The 17,418-nt window shown below is 36.2% G+C and overlaps 1 protein-coding gene and 1 long non-coding RNA gene across 2 annotated transcripts in view; one reads left to right on the forward strand and one right to left on the reverse strand.

The window, feature by feature from the left end:
* CPQ (carboxypeptidase Q) overlaps positions 1 to 5,067 on the forward strand; it is a 528,839-nt gene extending 523,772 nt beyond the window's left edge. The window contains exon 8 of the mRNA XM_025393809.1: positions 4,588 to 5,067. Coding sequence (XP_025249594.1) covers positions 4,588 to 4,751 — 164 coding nt within the window. The 3' untranslated portion in view covers positions 4,752 to 5,067. The remainder of the gene's footprint in view (positions 1 to 4,587) is intronic.
* The window catches only part of LOC112629944, a 496,138-nt gene that overhangs the window by 194,889 nt on the left and 283,831 nt on the right, over positions 1 to 17,418 (reverse strand). The window lies entirely within an intron of this gene.

Below are 17,418 nucleotides of genomic sequence, written 5' to 3' on the forward strand. Positions count from 1 at the left end.
AGAGGGAAATCCTAGCAATGTGGTTACCAGAAACATAGAAACATCCGTCCCCTTCCCTAATATAGTTATTGGATATAATAATAATTGTCTTTTTATAATACATGACTTAGCAGGAGGCAAAATAAGCGAATTCCTCAGAGGTGAGAAATAATAGAAATAACGAAAATCTATAGAAGTAGGAAAACCCTGGGGCCTGGCATTTGTCTGCTAATCCCTGTTTGCCTAGAGCATTGGGTTTTACTGAGCAGTGAGTGCCTCTAGGACAAGTTGGGGCCACTAATGTGCTTTATAAGATATTAACTTTAGACTTATTAAGATGAATATGTAACCTATAATTTCCAAGGTCCCCACTGCCAGAATTGGGGCCACTAATGTGCTTTATAAGATATTAACTTTAGACTTATTAAGATGAATATGTAACCTATAATTTCCAAGGTCCCCACTGCCAGAATTGAAATAAAGCATGTAACTTCCAAACTATAGAGTTGGGGAGAAAATGAATGAGAGGAGGGAAAAAAATCAACCCAAACGAAGGCAAGAAAGAAAGAAAAAAAAAAGAAACCTAGAAAACACAATAAACAGAAGCAAAAACAAATTCAACTCTAAACTATTCATAAGAGAAACTCCTAAAAGTATGAGACAGAGAAAGGCTGCCAGTAAAACGATAGGAAAGGACATACCAGGGTAATACTCTGCAAAAAGAAGCAGGTGTGTCTATCTTAAATATTAGGAGAAACTAGACTTCCAGAACAAAAAGCAATGCTACAGATGAATTTTCAATTTTCCAGGGATACCTAATTTTAAATTTGTATACCCCTAACAACATAACTTTGAAATATATTTTTTAAATTACTGGAACTACAATATATGCAAAATCACAAAGGGACATTTTCACACATCTCTCTCAAAACTGATGGGTCGAATACACAATAAATCAGTAAGGAGTTAAAAGGTTTGAAGAACACAATTAAGAAGCTTGATCTAATGGACTTACATGAGCACTGAAAGCACATTCTCTTCAAATACATATGGAACATTTACAAAAATGTATCATATAATAGGCTATAGAGCAAACATCAACAAAATTCAAAGAATCCGTATCATATAGTCAATGTCCTCTAACAGTTAAATTAGAAATCAATAATGAAAAAATAACTTAGAAAACTTCATACTTTTGAAAATTAAAAAATGCATTCTAATTCATGAGTCAAGGAAAAAAGTCAAACTACAAATTAATAAATATTTAGAACCGAATTGTCATGAAACTACTAATGGGAACTGGTGAGATACAGCTAAAGCAGGATCGAGGGAAGATTATAGCCTTACTGCAGATACTAGAGACAAAGTACGTCTGCAGAGTAATAAACTGAGTGTTTAACTCCAAAAATTAGGAAAAAAAAGCAAGTAAATTCAAAGAAAGGAGAAGTAAAATAATATAAGCATAATATAAACTTAGGAGCAGGAATCAATGGAAGAATAACTACTAAATAATAGACAGTATCCAAAAAATGAAAGTCATCATCTTTTCTTTTTCTTCAAAATACTAATAAAACTGACAAACTGCAAGCAAGATTAAAAAAAAAAAAAAAACCGAGAAAACACTGATAATCAACATCAAGAATGAAACAGAGGGCATCACTATAGGTGCTGCAGACATCAACGAAAATTAAAAATAGGATATTACTGACAACTTCATGCCAATTATTTTGAGCATTTGGGCAAAACTCACAAATTCCTAGACAAATGTAATTTCCATAGTTAATTCAAGAATAAGTAGAAAACCTGAATAGCCCAATAACCATGAAAGAAACTGAATCATTAAAATTGTTATCATAAAGAAAACATCAGACTTTGACGGCTTTGTTAAAAGTTCTACAAAATAACCAGGAAATAAATAATTCTAATCTTACACAAACTATCCCAGAATGTATATAAAAAAGAACGAAAACCATGTTATGAATCAGACACATCCTTGATACTAAAACTGGAGAGTCACAAATAGAAAATGTAGGTTTTTCAAAATGAAAATTTACAATAGCAACAAAATATATAAGCCATCAAAGAAAGAAAACTAACAAAAGATATGTAAAACTGTTATAAAACTTTAAAGACATTACAGAAGACAAATAGAAACATATATCAACACACCATTTTCATGGATAAGAACACAATATTCTAAAAAAAAGATGTTAGGTTTTCCCCCAGTTTAAAATAGATATTACCACAATTCTGATCAAAATCCAAAAATACTTTTGGAGTATATTTAGATGGTTCTAAAATTTATCTGAAAGAGCAAATGGTTCTGAATAATCAAAACACTCCTGAAGAAGCAGGAAGAGAAAGTGAGGGAATTTGTCCTAAGGGATATCAAGGATTCTAAAGTAATAGCAATTAAGATAGTGTGGCATTGTTGCAGAGATAGACAAATAGATCATTGAAACAATTAGCACAAAAATAAACATATAAGGAAACTTAATATGGCACAATCGGTACCACAGATCAGTGGGGAAAGAGGATGTACTACTAATCAATAAATGTTTCTAGACAACGGAAAACTGAAAACAGAATCCTACCTCACACCCAACACAAAAATCATTTCCTATTCTGGGTGGGTGAGAACTTAAAAACAAAAATAAAATCTTTTTAAAATTCAGAATGGAATATCAGAGAATATCTTTATAATATTAGGGTAAGGAAGGACTTCTTAAGACATAAACAGTACAAATCTTACAGGAAAAGATTCATAAATCCAACTACGTTGAAAGTAAGAACACTTATTCATCAAAACACACACTAAACAGGGTAAAAAGATGAGCCACAAACTGGGAAATGATATATACAAACTTACTAACAGAAGAGTAGTGTCTAAATTATGCCAAGAACTCTTACAAGTCAATAAAAGACAAATCCATTGAAAAATGGACAAAATGCATGAACAAGAACTTCACAAAAGAGAAAACACACATAAATGACCAAAAAATCCATAGTTAAAAACATACTTAATCTCACAATTAGTCTCACTTTTAAAACTGAGAATGAGCTAACATTTCACACTCACCAAATTTACAAAAATTAGTTTGACAATATCAAGTGCTGTAGACTATGTGAAGCAAGAGAATGACTCATATACTAACAGTGTAAGTGTAAATTGAAAAGGAAAACATTTTGGAATTGCATGGTAAAATTGAACACACACATACTCTATAGCCCAGCAAACCACTCCTACATTCAAAGCCTTGAGAGTGTTGGTAGCAACACGTAACAGAAAACTGGAAACAACCTAAATGACCATTGTTGGTAAAATGGATAAAAAATAAATACAAAGAGGTAATGTACTGCAATAAAACATGCAAATACTACAGCTATACACAACAGCATAGATAAATCTTATCTATGTTTGGATGGAAAAAGCAAGCTGAAGAAATATATCTGGAGGATATGGTTCAAAAGTAAGCAATATAAACTGTGTTATCTGTACATGTATATTTGTTATATATAGTCAAATACATATATGTGGTAAAGTATGAAGTGGTAAAACTGTAGAAAAGCAAGGAGTGATTAAGAGGCAAGGCAGGCTAGTGGGTACCTCTGGAGGGAGGAAAAGATCCGCAATGGGCAGGGGTGTCATAAATGGGTTTCCAAGATACTAGTAATATCATTCTTGAATTGAATTGTGGACATATATATATACTTATTATTGTCACCCTTTATAATATACATTTATGTTCTCTACAATCTTATGTGTGTTTGGTATATTTCACAATAAAACAGTCAACCAACCAATCAATCAAGCTAGCTAGAGGCTAAAGAACTGCAACTAGAATCCGTAAGATGAGCCTAGTAGGTTTTCAAGGATATATAAGAGACAGTGAAGTTTCCCTGAGGCTATGATCCATGACTGAAACTAGCAAAAGGCTTCGCACTTGAATGAGAAGGAAGCTTTGAAGTGGGGCAGAGACTCCTGCTGGTGCCCTTGGAGGTTGCTGGGGACATTATGACTCTAGGTAGTAAATGGATGATTTGAGAAGGAAAACTTGAACAAAGGGGTATTGACTTTCTTTTGTATCCAGGAAGGTACATGATTTGCAAACATGCAGATACAAAGAAGATACTGTCTTTTTATAAATATGAGGCATTTGTCTCAGTTACTTATACAAATAAAAGTTTATTTTCCCTTATATCACTGGAAATCCAGAAGAAAGCGGTGCAGAGCTTCTTGAGAGAGTTAGCAATATTTTCTAAATGCAAGCTACTTCCACTCTGCCATTTTCAGTTTAGGGGTTTTTTGCCCCATGAAGCTCCAAAGTTCTCATCTGCCTTTAATGCAGCGTTAGGGGTATTTTCCCAACTCTTCGTCAACGAAGTTAAAGATTTTTCTAGAACTCACCCACAGCTGGGTACTCACATTATAGTCATCAGAATAGTGACACATGGACATTTCTTGCTGCAAGAGAGCCTGGAAAAGTAATTATTTTGCTATTGCAGAGTGTACAATAGGAGCAGGCAAAAGTGAAGAGGGAGAGGTGTGTGTATTCAGCAGTGTCTGTCAAAATACTCCACTAAGAATTCTTCCTCTTTTATCTGCAGGAGCCAGTCTACTTGATGACTTATACAAGTATTTCTTCTTCCATCACTCCCACGGAGACACCATGACTGTCATGGATCCAAAGCAGATGAATGTTGCTGCTGCTGTTTGGGCTGTTGTTTCCTATGTTGTTGCAGACATGGAAGAAATGCTGCCTAGGTCCTAGAAACAGCAAGAAAGAAACATTTTCATGCTTCTGGCCAGGAATCCTGGCTCTGCAACTTTGGAAAAGCCCTCTTCACATAACAATTTCATCTAATTCATCTTCAAAGCGCAACTCTATTTCATGTTTTCTGTTATTATCTTTCTTGATACTTTCCAAATTCTCTGATTCTAGAAAAAGGAATCATTCTCCCCTCCCTTCCACCACATAGAATCAACATATGATAGGGATCACAGCGAGGGCATTTCTTTATATCACCTCTTAAAAACATTGTTTCCACTTTAAAACTAAACACAATAAATTTTTGGAAGATCTCTGATTTTTGTGTGTTCATTTATGAACGTAAACATTAAATATGAAAATATGGTTTATATTATTTATTGAAGGAGTAGAAGAATTACTCAATTTTAGTACGATCTTAATTGACTATATGGAGGCATTTGACTTTCTAATTTGTATATTTTCATATTATGTGAATTTTAAAAATGAACTTCGGAATTTTTTAATTTGCAGGAAAAAAGGATATTATCATTTGGGGAAAAAATCAAGAATATATAATTCAATTGCCTTATTAAAGGTAAGTACTAGGGTCCGTCACTAGATAAATAGCAATGCAATTTTGCATTTATGTTTTGTATATTTTACACAACATTTCCATGAAGTTGGTGCTTATTCACAATTTGCTGATGACATGATTGAAGCTCAGAGAGGCTCAATAATATTTTCAGAGCCGTCTAGGGCAAACACAGTAATCCCCATCCTCTCTGGAGCCAATTTCTACTATTTTTCCTCACACAACATCCAATATTCAATAAAAAATTACAAGACATACCAAAAAAAAAGAAAAACAAGAAAAAATGAACTTATTGTCAAGAGATAAAGCAATTAAGAGAACAAGACTAAGAGATGACCTAGAAGTTTGAATGATCAGAGGAGTTTAACCTAACTATGATAATTATGTTAAAGATCTAGTAAGAAAAATAGACTGCACACATGAACAGAAGGGGAATTTCAGCAGTGTTGGAAATCATAAAATGGAGTCAAATATGTTAAAAAATGCAATGTCAGAGATATAAAATTTTTTTGTCAGACTCATCAGCCAACTGCACAAGGCTGCAGAGAGCATCAGTGGACTTGAATATATGCCAATAGAAATTATCCAAAAAGAGAAGAGTAAAGAAAAAAAAAATGCCAGAGTGAATCATCCAGAAAAAATAAAAAGCCAGAGTGAATCACCAAGAATTGTGATACAATATCAAGTTGTTCTAGTATGTGTGTAATTGGATTTTCAGAAGGAGAGTACAAAGCATCAGTTGTATTAATGATAATAAAACGATTGAAAGACAGAGTAGGATCTTTCGTTTCTGATGAAGTAGCACACCAGTACTCTAACTGGCCCTTACACTGAAGATGACTAAAAATGCTAGATAATATTTGAGAAACACCTTATTAAATATATGAATGAACTGATTAACAAGAATATTAGACAAAAGACTAAGTATCAAAAGACTATATACCAAGAGATACATAGAATATTTTTTGCTTTTTACGGGTTTTGAAACTTTAAAATATATATATACATATGTGTGTGTGCATGTGTGTTGTTTTTGTTTTGTTTTGTTTGAGACAGTATCTAACTCTGTTGCCCAGGCTGGAGTGCAGTGGTAAAATCTCGGTTCACTGCAACCTCCACCTCCTAGGCTCAGGTGATCCTCCCACTTCAGCCTCCTGAGTAGTTGAACTAAAGGGTGCTAATTTGTGTGTGTGTGTTTTGTTTAGTTTGTTTGTAGAGACAGGGTTTCGCCACATTGCCCAGGCTGGTCTTGAACTCCTGGACTCAAGTGATCAGCCTGCCTCAGCCTCCCAAAGTGCTGGGATTACATGCATGAGCCACTGTGCTCAGCTTTAAATATATATATATATATATATATTTTAATTCCAATAGCTTTTGAGGTACAAATGGTTTTTGTTACACAGATGAATTGTATAGTCGTAATGCCTGAGATTTTAGTGCGCCCCTCACCCAACTAGTGTGCATTGTATCCAATATGTAGTTTTTTATCCCTCACCTCCCTCTTACCCTCCCCGCTTCTGAGTCTCCAATGTCCATTACACCACTCTGTATACCTTTGTATACCCATAGCTTAGCTCCCACTTATAAGTGAGAATATACAGTATTCAGTTTTCCATTCCTGAGTTACTTCACTTAGAATAATGGCCTCCAGCGCCATCCAAGTTGCTGCAAAAAACATTTCATTCTTGTTTGTAGCTTACTCAGAAGTGTTCCATGGTGTATATATACCACATTTTCATCATCCACTCATCAGTTGATGGGCAGTTAGGTTGGTTCTATACCTATTCAACTGTGAATTGTGCTATAATAAACATATGCATGCCAGTGTCTTTTGATATAATGACTTATTTTCCTTGGGGTAGATACCCAGTAATGGGGTTGTTGGATAAAATGGTAGATATACTTTCGGTTCTTTGGGAAATCCCTATACTGTTTTCCATAGAGGTTGTACTAATTTACATTCTCACCAGTAGTGTATAAGCAGTCCCTTCTTACCACATCCAGTCAATGTCTGTTGTTTTTTGACTTTATAATAATGGGCATTCTGGGGCCAGGCATGGTAGCTCGTGCCTATAATCCCAGAACTTTCGGAAGGCAAGGCAGGAGGATTGCTTCAGTTCAGGAGTTCAAGACCGGCCTGGACAATATTGTGAGATCTTTTTTTGTACAAAAAATAAACATAAAGAATAAATTAGCTGGCATGGTGGCATGCATCTGTGGTCCCAGCGACTTGGGAAGTTGAGGTGGGAGGATCTCTTGAGCCCAGGAGGTCAAGGTTGCAGTGACCTGTGATCATGCCACCGCATTCCAGCCTCAGTGACAGCAAGACCCTGTCTCAAAAATAATAATAATGGCCATTCTGACTGGAGTAAGGTGGTATTTCACTGTGGTTTCAATTTGCATTTCCTTGATGGTTAGTGATGTTGAGCATTTTTTAATAAGTTTGTTGGTCATTTGGAGATACATAGAACATTGAACAAGCTTTCTCGTTGAGAAAGTTTAAAGAACGTGGTAAACTTAAATTCCATTCAGAGATCAGGAGATTGTAGACAAATTCCAGATTCTGCCACATTAAGGATACTATAGAACTCCAACAAAAATGAGACCCCAAAATATTATACCTCAATACAGTGGTGAACAAAAATAACTCTCAGGTCTGCAAGGAAAGTTACCATGATTGAGTAAAAGCTAAGTAGAGGGTGTGAAGAAATTCCCACTTATAAAGTTACAGAAAATATTAACTCACAACCAAAAGTGGGGAAAATCATAGCATTCTGAGCGAGAACAAACAAAAATATAAAGAATGAACCCATAGTGTCCTCTGATATTGGAATTTTTAGGTTAAAAGTATTTAAGCTATGTCCATTATTTCAAGGAAGTCAAAAAAGAGTTTGAAAGTAGAATAGAGAGCATGGTACCATTAAAAAAAAATGACCAAGCATACTGTAGAAAGAACCAAATAGAACTTTAGGGAATATAAATTATACTAAGTGAAATTTTAAAATAGGGGACAAATTTAACTAATTTAATGAGAGAGTTTATAAACTGCAAGACAATAGTGATGGAATTTATGAGAATTTAGCACAGAACAACAAAGAATGTAAAATATAAATGAAAGGTTAAGAAATATGAAAGATAGAGTTATATTGTCTAATGTGTTTAATCAGGGTTTCAGAAAAAAGAAAATGGGACAAAGAATTATCTGAAGACATAATAAATCAAAATTTTCCAGAAATAATGAGATACACAAAATTAAGAAACCCAGTGAATCCCAAACAGAATAAACAAAAAGACATATTTTAGAGAAACTACAGACCAGAAGAGACAAAAGAAGCTCTTTGAAGTAAGAGAGAAGAGATGGACTATCTTAAAAAAAGCAACAATTGGACTTTTAGCTAACTTCTTAACAGCAATAATGCAAGCCAGAAGACAATGGAATAAGATCTTCCACATGCTGAGAGAGAACAATTATCAACCTAACAACTCTGTGCTCAGGGAAAATATCTTTTGAAAACAAGGACAAAGTTAGGATATTTTTCAGACTAAAAAGTGAAAGAGTTGGCCAGGCATGGTGGCTCATGCCTGTAATCCCAGCACTTTGGAGGGTGAGGTGGTTGGATCACCTGAGGTCAGGAATTCGAGACCAGCCAGGCCAACATGACAAAACCCTGTCTCTACTTAAAAAATACAAAAATTAGCCAGGCATAGTGACGCATGCCTGTAATCCCAGATACTGGGGGGCTGAGGCAGGAGAATCACTTGAACCTGGGAGGCGGAGGTTGCAGTGAGCCAGGATTGTGCCACTGCACTCCAGCCTGGGCAACAGAGTGAGACTCTGTCTCAAAAAAAAAAAAAAAAAGTGAACTAGTTTACTACCAGCAGGTCTTCACTAAAGGAAATTAGAAAAAGTGTCCTCTGTGGCACATATACACCATGGAATACTATGCAGCCATAAAAAAGGATGAGTTTGCGTCCTTTGTAGGGACATGGATGCAGCTGGAAAACCATCATTCTTAGCAAACTATCACAAGAACAGAAAACCAAACACCGCATGTTCTCACTCATAGGTGGGAACTGAACAATGAGACCACTTGGACTCAGGAAGGGGAACATCACACACCGGGGCCTATCATGGGGAGGGGGGAGGGGGGAGGGATTGCATTGGGAGTTATACCTGATGTAAATGACGAGTTGATGGGTGCAGCAGACCAACATGGCACAAGTATACATATGTAACAAACCTGCACGTTATGCACATGTACCCTACAACTTAAAGTATAATAATAATAAATAAATTAAAAAAAAAAAAAAAAGAAAAAGTGTCCTCTAAGCAAAATTAAATGATTGTAGAACAGACACATACAAGAAGTGAAGAGATGGGCTCCAGGCCAAATCAAAATCTATGTGTGACTTTCCAGGCCTGACTTTAAGCATTACAAAGGCTTTACCTGGCAGGCCTACTGGGAGAAAGCTGCCCTCCTGATGTGGTTTGATTGTGTCCCCACCCAAATGTCATCCTCAATTCCCGTGTGTTGTGGGAGGGACCCAGTGGGAGGTAACTGAGTCATGGGGGCAGGTCTTTCCTGTACTGTTCTCATGATAGTGAATAAGTCTCATGAGATCTGATGGTTTTATAAAGGGGAGCTTCCCTGCACAAGCTCTCATTTGTCTGCCACCGTGTGAGATGCACCTTTCACCTTCTGCCATGATTGTGAGGCCTCCCCAGCTACATGGAACTGTGAGTGTATTAAACCTGTTTTTCCTTATACATTACCCAGTTTCGGGTACGTCTTTATCAGTAGCATGAAAACAGACTAATACACCTCCCCACAGCAGATTTAGTGCTCTGCCGGTGGGTTACAGTTTTCCAGAAGGAGTTGCAGTCAAGAACTCAGGCCCCCTAGGGCAGCCACCCATTCCTCACTCAAACACCTCCATTCAAGGCCTCCTTATCTTATGACCAAGATACTTTCATCCACTCTGACCCAGTACTTTTCTAGTTCTAGACTTCCCCTGCTCCCTTCTGTCAGTTCCCTGGACCATAAAATGTTAGGAGTCATTTGGTTAGGGCTCTTTGTTAGTGAGATGATTTTCCCTGTCTGAACCGATTCATCTGACCCTTGCCTACTGCCATTCCCTGGGGGAAAAAATGGAACGTTGGGAAGCTGGTGCTTATTTTTGCCTCTTGTTTACACTATCTCTGTAAGTGATTAAGGCTTGATTGTTACTTTCAGTTTGGCTCATTGTTCTGACTAACCACCTAACCCTGGCCGCTGGACAGAAATTAAGAGCAAAGAAAGTGATAACCATTTTAAACAAACATGGAATAAATAAAAACCACAATAATAAGGTGGTATTTGAAAAGAAAACAAGATGGAAAGAATATATTTCACTGGAATAGCATGTGAATAAGTGAAGTTACTGGAATTAGTGTTCTAAGGTCCTTGTGAAACTGCCTTTGCAAAATTATAACAGTAAGAAAAACCTGACCTAATTGACTCCATCTTGCTTCTAACCTCCAAGCTGTCCTTGGTCATTCCTGGACATAGGCCAAGATAACTTTGAGAGGAATTTAGTTTATAGTTTAACTTAGAAGCAAGAATTATAATAGTCCCTTCCTGAAACTAACCCTCTCCCTGTTCAAGGGCTGAAAATGCCTTTGTAAGACTAATGAAAGGCCACAAAATTAGGATTATAGGAGAGACCCAAGTTCTGCTGAAATGTAGGCATAGTTTCTATAATTCCTTACTGCTCAGGAGTCGTATGGCCAGAAGTCCCAAGATTTAAAACTTCCCCAATTGCTTCTATAGGTATCACTACTGTAGAACCTAAGACTGGGGAGGTTTTTTTTAGATGTTTTTCAGACTGATCCCACCTGGACTCATGACTCAGCTGGTCCTGTGGCTCTGCCCAGAGGTGGCCTCACTGCACAAGGACCATCTTCCAACACCCCTGTGATGGCATCCCCAACCAATCAGCTGCACCCATTCCCTAGTCCCCTGCTCACCAAACTGTCCATAAAAACCCTAACCTCCAACCCTTCAGGGAGACTGATTTGAGTGATAACTCCAGTTCTTCTGCATAGCTGGCCTCATGTCAGTTAAACTCTTTATTCACTGCAATGCCACAGTCTCGGGCAATTGATTTTGTGCAGTGGGCAGAAAGAATAAATTTAGGAGCTCATATGGGATCCGCCCTTCTGGGTGCCTGCTTGCAGTTCATTGGTCCCCCCATAGGTCCGACTGACCTGGAGGTGAGCTCAGACAGCCACTTATTTCTCTGGAACTGAGGGTCTCTGCCAATGTCCCCTTGCAACTGTCCTGCCAGTGAGGCACTGTCGACCCTTCCTGCCCAGGCCTAACTGTCATGTAGAAAGTTTCTGGAAGTCATCTTTAAACTGGTCTGGTGAGTATTCTAAGTGTAACCAACATCTCCTTCCTTCTCCTGACCTAGTTGGCCCCTTTTGTGGGTTCCAGTTAGCCTTTCTCTGTGGGTTCACTTGTATTGCTGTACAAGAGGATAAAGATATTGTCTAAATTTAGGCTTTGCTAAGTTAAATTTGAAAGTTAAATTTAAAACATTAGTCAGGCATGGTGGTGTGCACCGGTAGTCCCAGCTACTCGGGAGTCTGAAGCACACAAATCATTTGAACCCAGGAGGTGAAGGTTGCAGTGAGCTGAGATCGTGCCACTGCACTCCAGCCTGGGTGACAGTGGGAGACTCCATCTCAAAAGAAAGAAACAAAAGAAAGAAAGTTAAATTTTCTAAGGTAACCACAAAAAAGAGAGGTAAAGTGCATAACAACAAAACAACCTCCCCTACCAAATGGAATGAGAAAAAAAGGCTTAACAAATTTGATATCATATTCTGTGACCACAATGCCACTAATCAACTAAAAACATATATAAGTTTGGAAAATTAGAAATATAACTCAATGAAATAAATAAATGACTTAGTAAATAAATAAATTATTTAGTGGTTTATGAGTCTGATATGGTTTGGCTATGTCCCTACCCAAATCTCACCTTGAACTGTAGCTCCCATAATTCCCACATGTCATGGGAGGGACCCAGTGGAAGGTAATTGAATCATGGGGACAGGTCTTTCCCGTGCTGCTCTCATGATAGTGAATAAGGCTCATGAGAGCTGATGGTTTTATAAAGGGGAGTTCCCTTGCACATGCTCTCTTGCCTGCCACCATGCAAGACATGACTTTGCTCCTCATTCGCCTTCAGCCATGATTGTGAGGCCTCCCCAGCCATGTGAAACTGTGAGTCAATTAAACCTCTTTCCTTTATAAATTACCCAATCTTGGGTGTGTGTTTATTTGCAGTGTGAGAACAGACTAATACAGAGTCACAGAAAGAATTATAATTAAAATTAAAACATATGTACAACTGAATAATAGCACACACACAGACAACACTTTCATATCAAAACTTGTAGGATGTAGGTAGGCAGTTTCTTAGAGGCAAAGTTACAGTTCAAAATGATAAAAATTTTAAAATAAGCTAATAAACCCAAAGAAATAATTAGGGATTATTATTTACTCCCTAATTATTTGGGTTTATTCTGCTATCCTTTTTTCCTCCAATTAAGAAATAGCAGAATAAACCCAAATAAACAATTAAGGAATAAACAATAAATATGAGTAGAAGTGCATGAAATAGATCACCAGCCTTTAGTAGAAAGGATCAACAAAGCCAAAGAGTTGGCTCTTTGAAAATACTGAAAATTACTGATTAAAAGCTTTATGCCAATAATTTGGAACCTTGAATAAATGCACCATTTTTTAGAAAAAAAATGTGATTACTTAAATGAGTTGATGAATAAACTTAGTATTTTAATAGCTCTAGAAACATTAAATAAATTGAATCACTATTTTAAAATGTACCTTCCACCACAAATTCTTTAGTTTTATAAGTAAGTTCTCCCAAACTTTAAATAATTTCAGTTTTACAAAATTATTTTAGAGTACAGAAGAGGGACTAATTAATTCTAAGCTCATTTTATGAGACTAGTATAATCTTAACACCAAAATCTAATTAAGGACAGTTTGGAAAAATCACCAGCCAATTTCACTAATGATTATAAATGAAAAAAATTGAACAAAATATTAACAACCGCATCTATTAGTGAAAGAAAAAGAGAATAAATGATGACAAAGTTGAGTTTCTGCCAGATATGCAAGATTGGTTTCTCATTAGAATATCAGTTAATTTAATTCATCACATTAACAAGTTTAAAAGGGAAAAGTTATCCAATCATCTCTAGATGCAGAAAAAGAGTCACATAAAACCTAAAATCCATTTATGGTAAAGATGAAAGAAGACATCCTTAACCAGATAAAAAGCATCTACAAAACAAGCTAAAGAAATATCATAATTAACATGAAATGCTGAAAATATTTCTTTTAAGGTAGGAAATAAACTAATGGTGTTCAAAGTAACTACTTCTATTTGGTAGTACTTGGATATTCTAGCTTCCACAGACAGAAGAGAAAATGTATAAGCAAAGGAAAGGAGGAAAGAAAACTGTTTCTATTTGTAGACAAATATGATTGCCTACATTGAAAATTCAAAAGAATCTACAAAAAAAGTATCATAATTAAAAATGAGGATTAAGAAGTTTGCTCAAGAAAAGAAATTTTAAAAGATGAAACCTATTTGTAGACAAATACTTAGAAAATGCAACTAAAAAGATATCATTTACATTGGCATCAAATATAAAATGTTAGCTGGGCTCATTGGCACACACAAACATTCCTGTAGTTCCAGCTACTAGGGAGGGATGAAGCAAGACAATCACTTGAGTCTAAGAGTTCGAGGCCAGGCTGTGCAACATAGGAAGACCCCTGTCTCTAAACATAATAATAATGTAAAGAGTCTAGAAAAAATTTTTATGATAAGATGTGAGATTCTTTTATGGATAAAATTATCAAACTTTATTAAAATATATTAAAGTAGAGCTAAATAATTGGAGACATATGCCATTCATGTTTTGGAAGACTCAGTAGTAAAGATGTTCATTCTCCCCAAATTTATCTATGGAATCAACACAGTCTCTATCAAAATTTTACAATGGAGTGTTGTGGCTTTGAGTTCTTGATTTTGGTTTGTTGCTTTGTTCATTTATTTAATGTGTCAAGCGGAATCTAAAGTGTAATTGGACTACTAAGGACTATTAATAGCCAACTATTTCTGAAAAAGAAAAAGTAGGGGATTGTAGCCCCTTAATTCCACTTTCATTCAAGGCAAGATTGTACTTTCCTGATTTCTTGTAATTTGGTATTACTATGTACTTTTGGCAAATTAATATAAACAGAAATCCGCAGGTGTTTTGTTTTGTTTTGGACTTAACTATTTGGTGTTCAATGAGAAGAGCTTCTACACAAGACTTACAGAAAAAGAGCAAAGCCCAAATATTAAGCAACTAAAACTCATGTTTCAAACAGATCATACACATCTGAGTGGAAATTGTAAAATTCCCTGTATGATTTGCCATATTGTCTCTTTCTCCAAGGCAAATGGCAATGTTTCAGATAATGCCTGCTCCACAAGCTTGGATCCAGAGCAATAATAAGGAATGACAGAGCTTCCAGTTTACTCACAATGGAAGTGAAGCATGACTAAGAAATAAATTTCTGTTGTGCAAGAAACCAATCTTGCATATCTGGCAGAAACTCAACTTTGTCATCATTTATTCTCTTTTTCTTTCACTAATAGATGAGGTTGTTAATATTTTGTTCAATTTTTTTTCATTTATAATCATTAGTGAAATTGGCTTGTGATTTTTCCAAACTGTCCTTAATTAGATTTTGGTGTTAAGATTGTACTAGTCTCATTTTGGGGAGGTTTTGTTGCCACAACATAATGTAGCCTATTCTGATTTTTTATCTTGTCTTGCCAGATATCAAGACTTAACAACTTAATGTCTTTAAGACGGCATAGCATTGGCACAAGGATAAATGAGTAGACCAGTGGGACAGAGTAGAGTTCAGATCCAGAACCACGTGTGCAAAAACTTGATTTATGACAGGTTGGTATAGATGATCTGTTAAAGAAAAAAAGGTGGACTTTTCAATAAATGTTACAACAGTTATCTATAAGTAAACGATTAAATTGGACTGCTACCTCATATCTCCTCTGCAGTCTTTTTGTTAAGAACAGGTGGAAAACAATTGGTTGTTTACCTAATTGAAGGGCACCAAGAACAGTGCCCAGTACATAGCCAGTCCACAATATACGTCCCCTGATTGAGGAATGTTAGCTGCTTCTATTTTACGGCAAATTCATTTCTCAGTTCCATTCCTCCTTCATTCCCATTTTTGAAGTAATGATGGAAACGAAGTGAAAATTCCCATCAAGAAGCCCTGTCAAGAGAGAGGTAGGCTGAGTGCCTTTCCAGGAAAGTCCTGGAATTCTCTTAAGCGAGGAGAAAGGCTTAGGAAGGAAATATGGAAACTACCAAAGAGGCAGGTCATTATCACAATTATACTTTAGGTGGTATCATTCATATCCTATCTTCACGAAAGGAAAACAAGTGGTCAGAAATGGAGACTTGTATTGGAGACACCACTCAGTAACTCACATGAGTAATAATTTCTACCGCGGTGGCCCTTGATGATACAAGCATATATTTTGAGTGATTAATATTGGTCATGTAGCTTACAAGATGGTGTCTTCCAACTCAATCCAAAAGACAGTCAGTCACTCCCAGGTTCATGCTGGATTCAGAAATGTAGCATGTCCTGATTCTTTAACCAAGCTCAATGAGGTGAAATTAGAGCAAGATGAGGGCTAATCTTGCCCCACTACTAAAGCTCAACCCTTCTAAGTACTCTTGATGCTCTATGAATTATGTTGTTTCTCTATGACTGAAGGAACAGGAGCTCCTAGTATTATTTTCTATATTCCTTCCAGATGGGTCTTTCCCTAGTCTCTGATCATTTCCACAAATGCATGCACTGATCAGTACTCAGCTGAAGTTGTGGAAAGGTGGGACTCTCTGCAGCTCTCTGGCCTTCTCTCTGCATGTGGAACTGTCCTCTGTGACACTATGTCCTGTGAATTCTAGCTGCCTCAGCCTCTCTGGACATTCACATTCCTCTCTTCAACTCATGATGGTTCCTGGGCTCTGCCTGGGTTTCCCTTCCCCACATTGCAACTGGAAACTCTATAAGGAAGTAAGCTAGGGTCATCATAGTGCTCACCTCATTCATTTTCTGTCTCTTGGGCATCATTGCTCCTCATTTCCTGATGTCTGATGTCTTCAACACTGTTATTTAAAACATTGTATTTGGAATTTTTTTATTGTTTCATGCATAAAGGTAAGTCTGGTCCCTGTTACTCCTACTTGGTTGGAAGTGGGTGTCAGACCACTAATTTTTGTCTGACGAATGTACTTATATTCTTTTTACATTTAATGCATTTTGATTCATTTTCTTCACAACTTGATTCCAATCTGGGTATGTAGATTCACAGAAATTTTGTGAACTGTCCAAAGTCTGAGCTGAAATGCTCAAATATGCCAAATTGGTTTATCATTAGAATATGAGTTAATTTAATCCATCACATTAAGAAATTTAAAAGGGCAAAATTACCCAATCATCTCTAGATGAAGAAAAAGAGTCACATAAATCCTAAAATCCATTTATCATAAAAATTAAAGAAGACATCCTTAACCAGATAAAAAGCATCTACAAAAAAAAAAACAAACAAACAAAAACAAACAAACAAAAAAAAAACTAAAGAAATACAATAATTAACATGAAATTCTGAAAACATTTTTTTTAAGGTAAGAAATAAGCTAAGGGTGTTCACAGTAACTACTTCTATTTGGTAGTACTTGGATGTTCTTGGTATCTATGAATTACCACAGTTCAAGGATAATCTGTGGTTCATCTGGTCATCATTATTGGATTTCAAGGGTTATTTTCTAGAAAAGTTATATCCAGTTTTATAATTAGCATCAAAAATTCACAGGCTGACTGATTGCCTCTTTTTGCTTTCTAAGATGGACATTTATGTCCTATTGGACTACATTTCTTCCCTTTCCTTCAGGAATAGCAAAGAGTAACTTCTATAGGAACACTGC

Source organism: Theropithecus gelada, chromosome 8, assembly GCF_003255815.1.
Source record: "Theropithecus gelada isolate Dixy chromosome 8, Tgel_1.0, whole genome shotgun sequence".
Classification (NCBI taxonomy): Eukaryota; Metazoa; Chordata; class Mammalia; order Primates; family Cercopithecidae; genus Theropithecus; species Theropithecus gelada.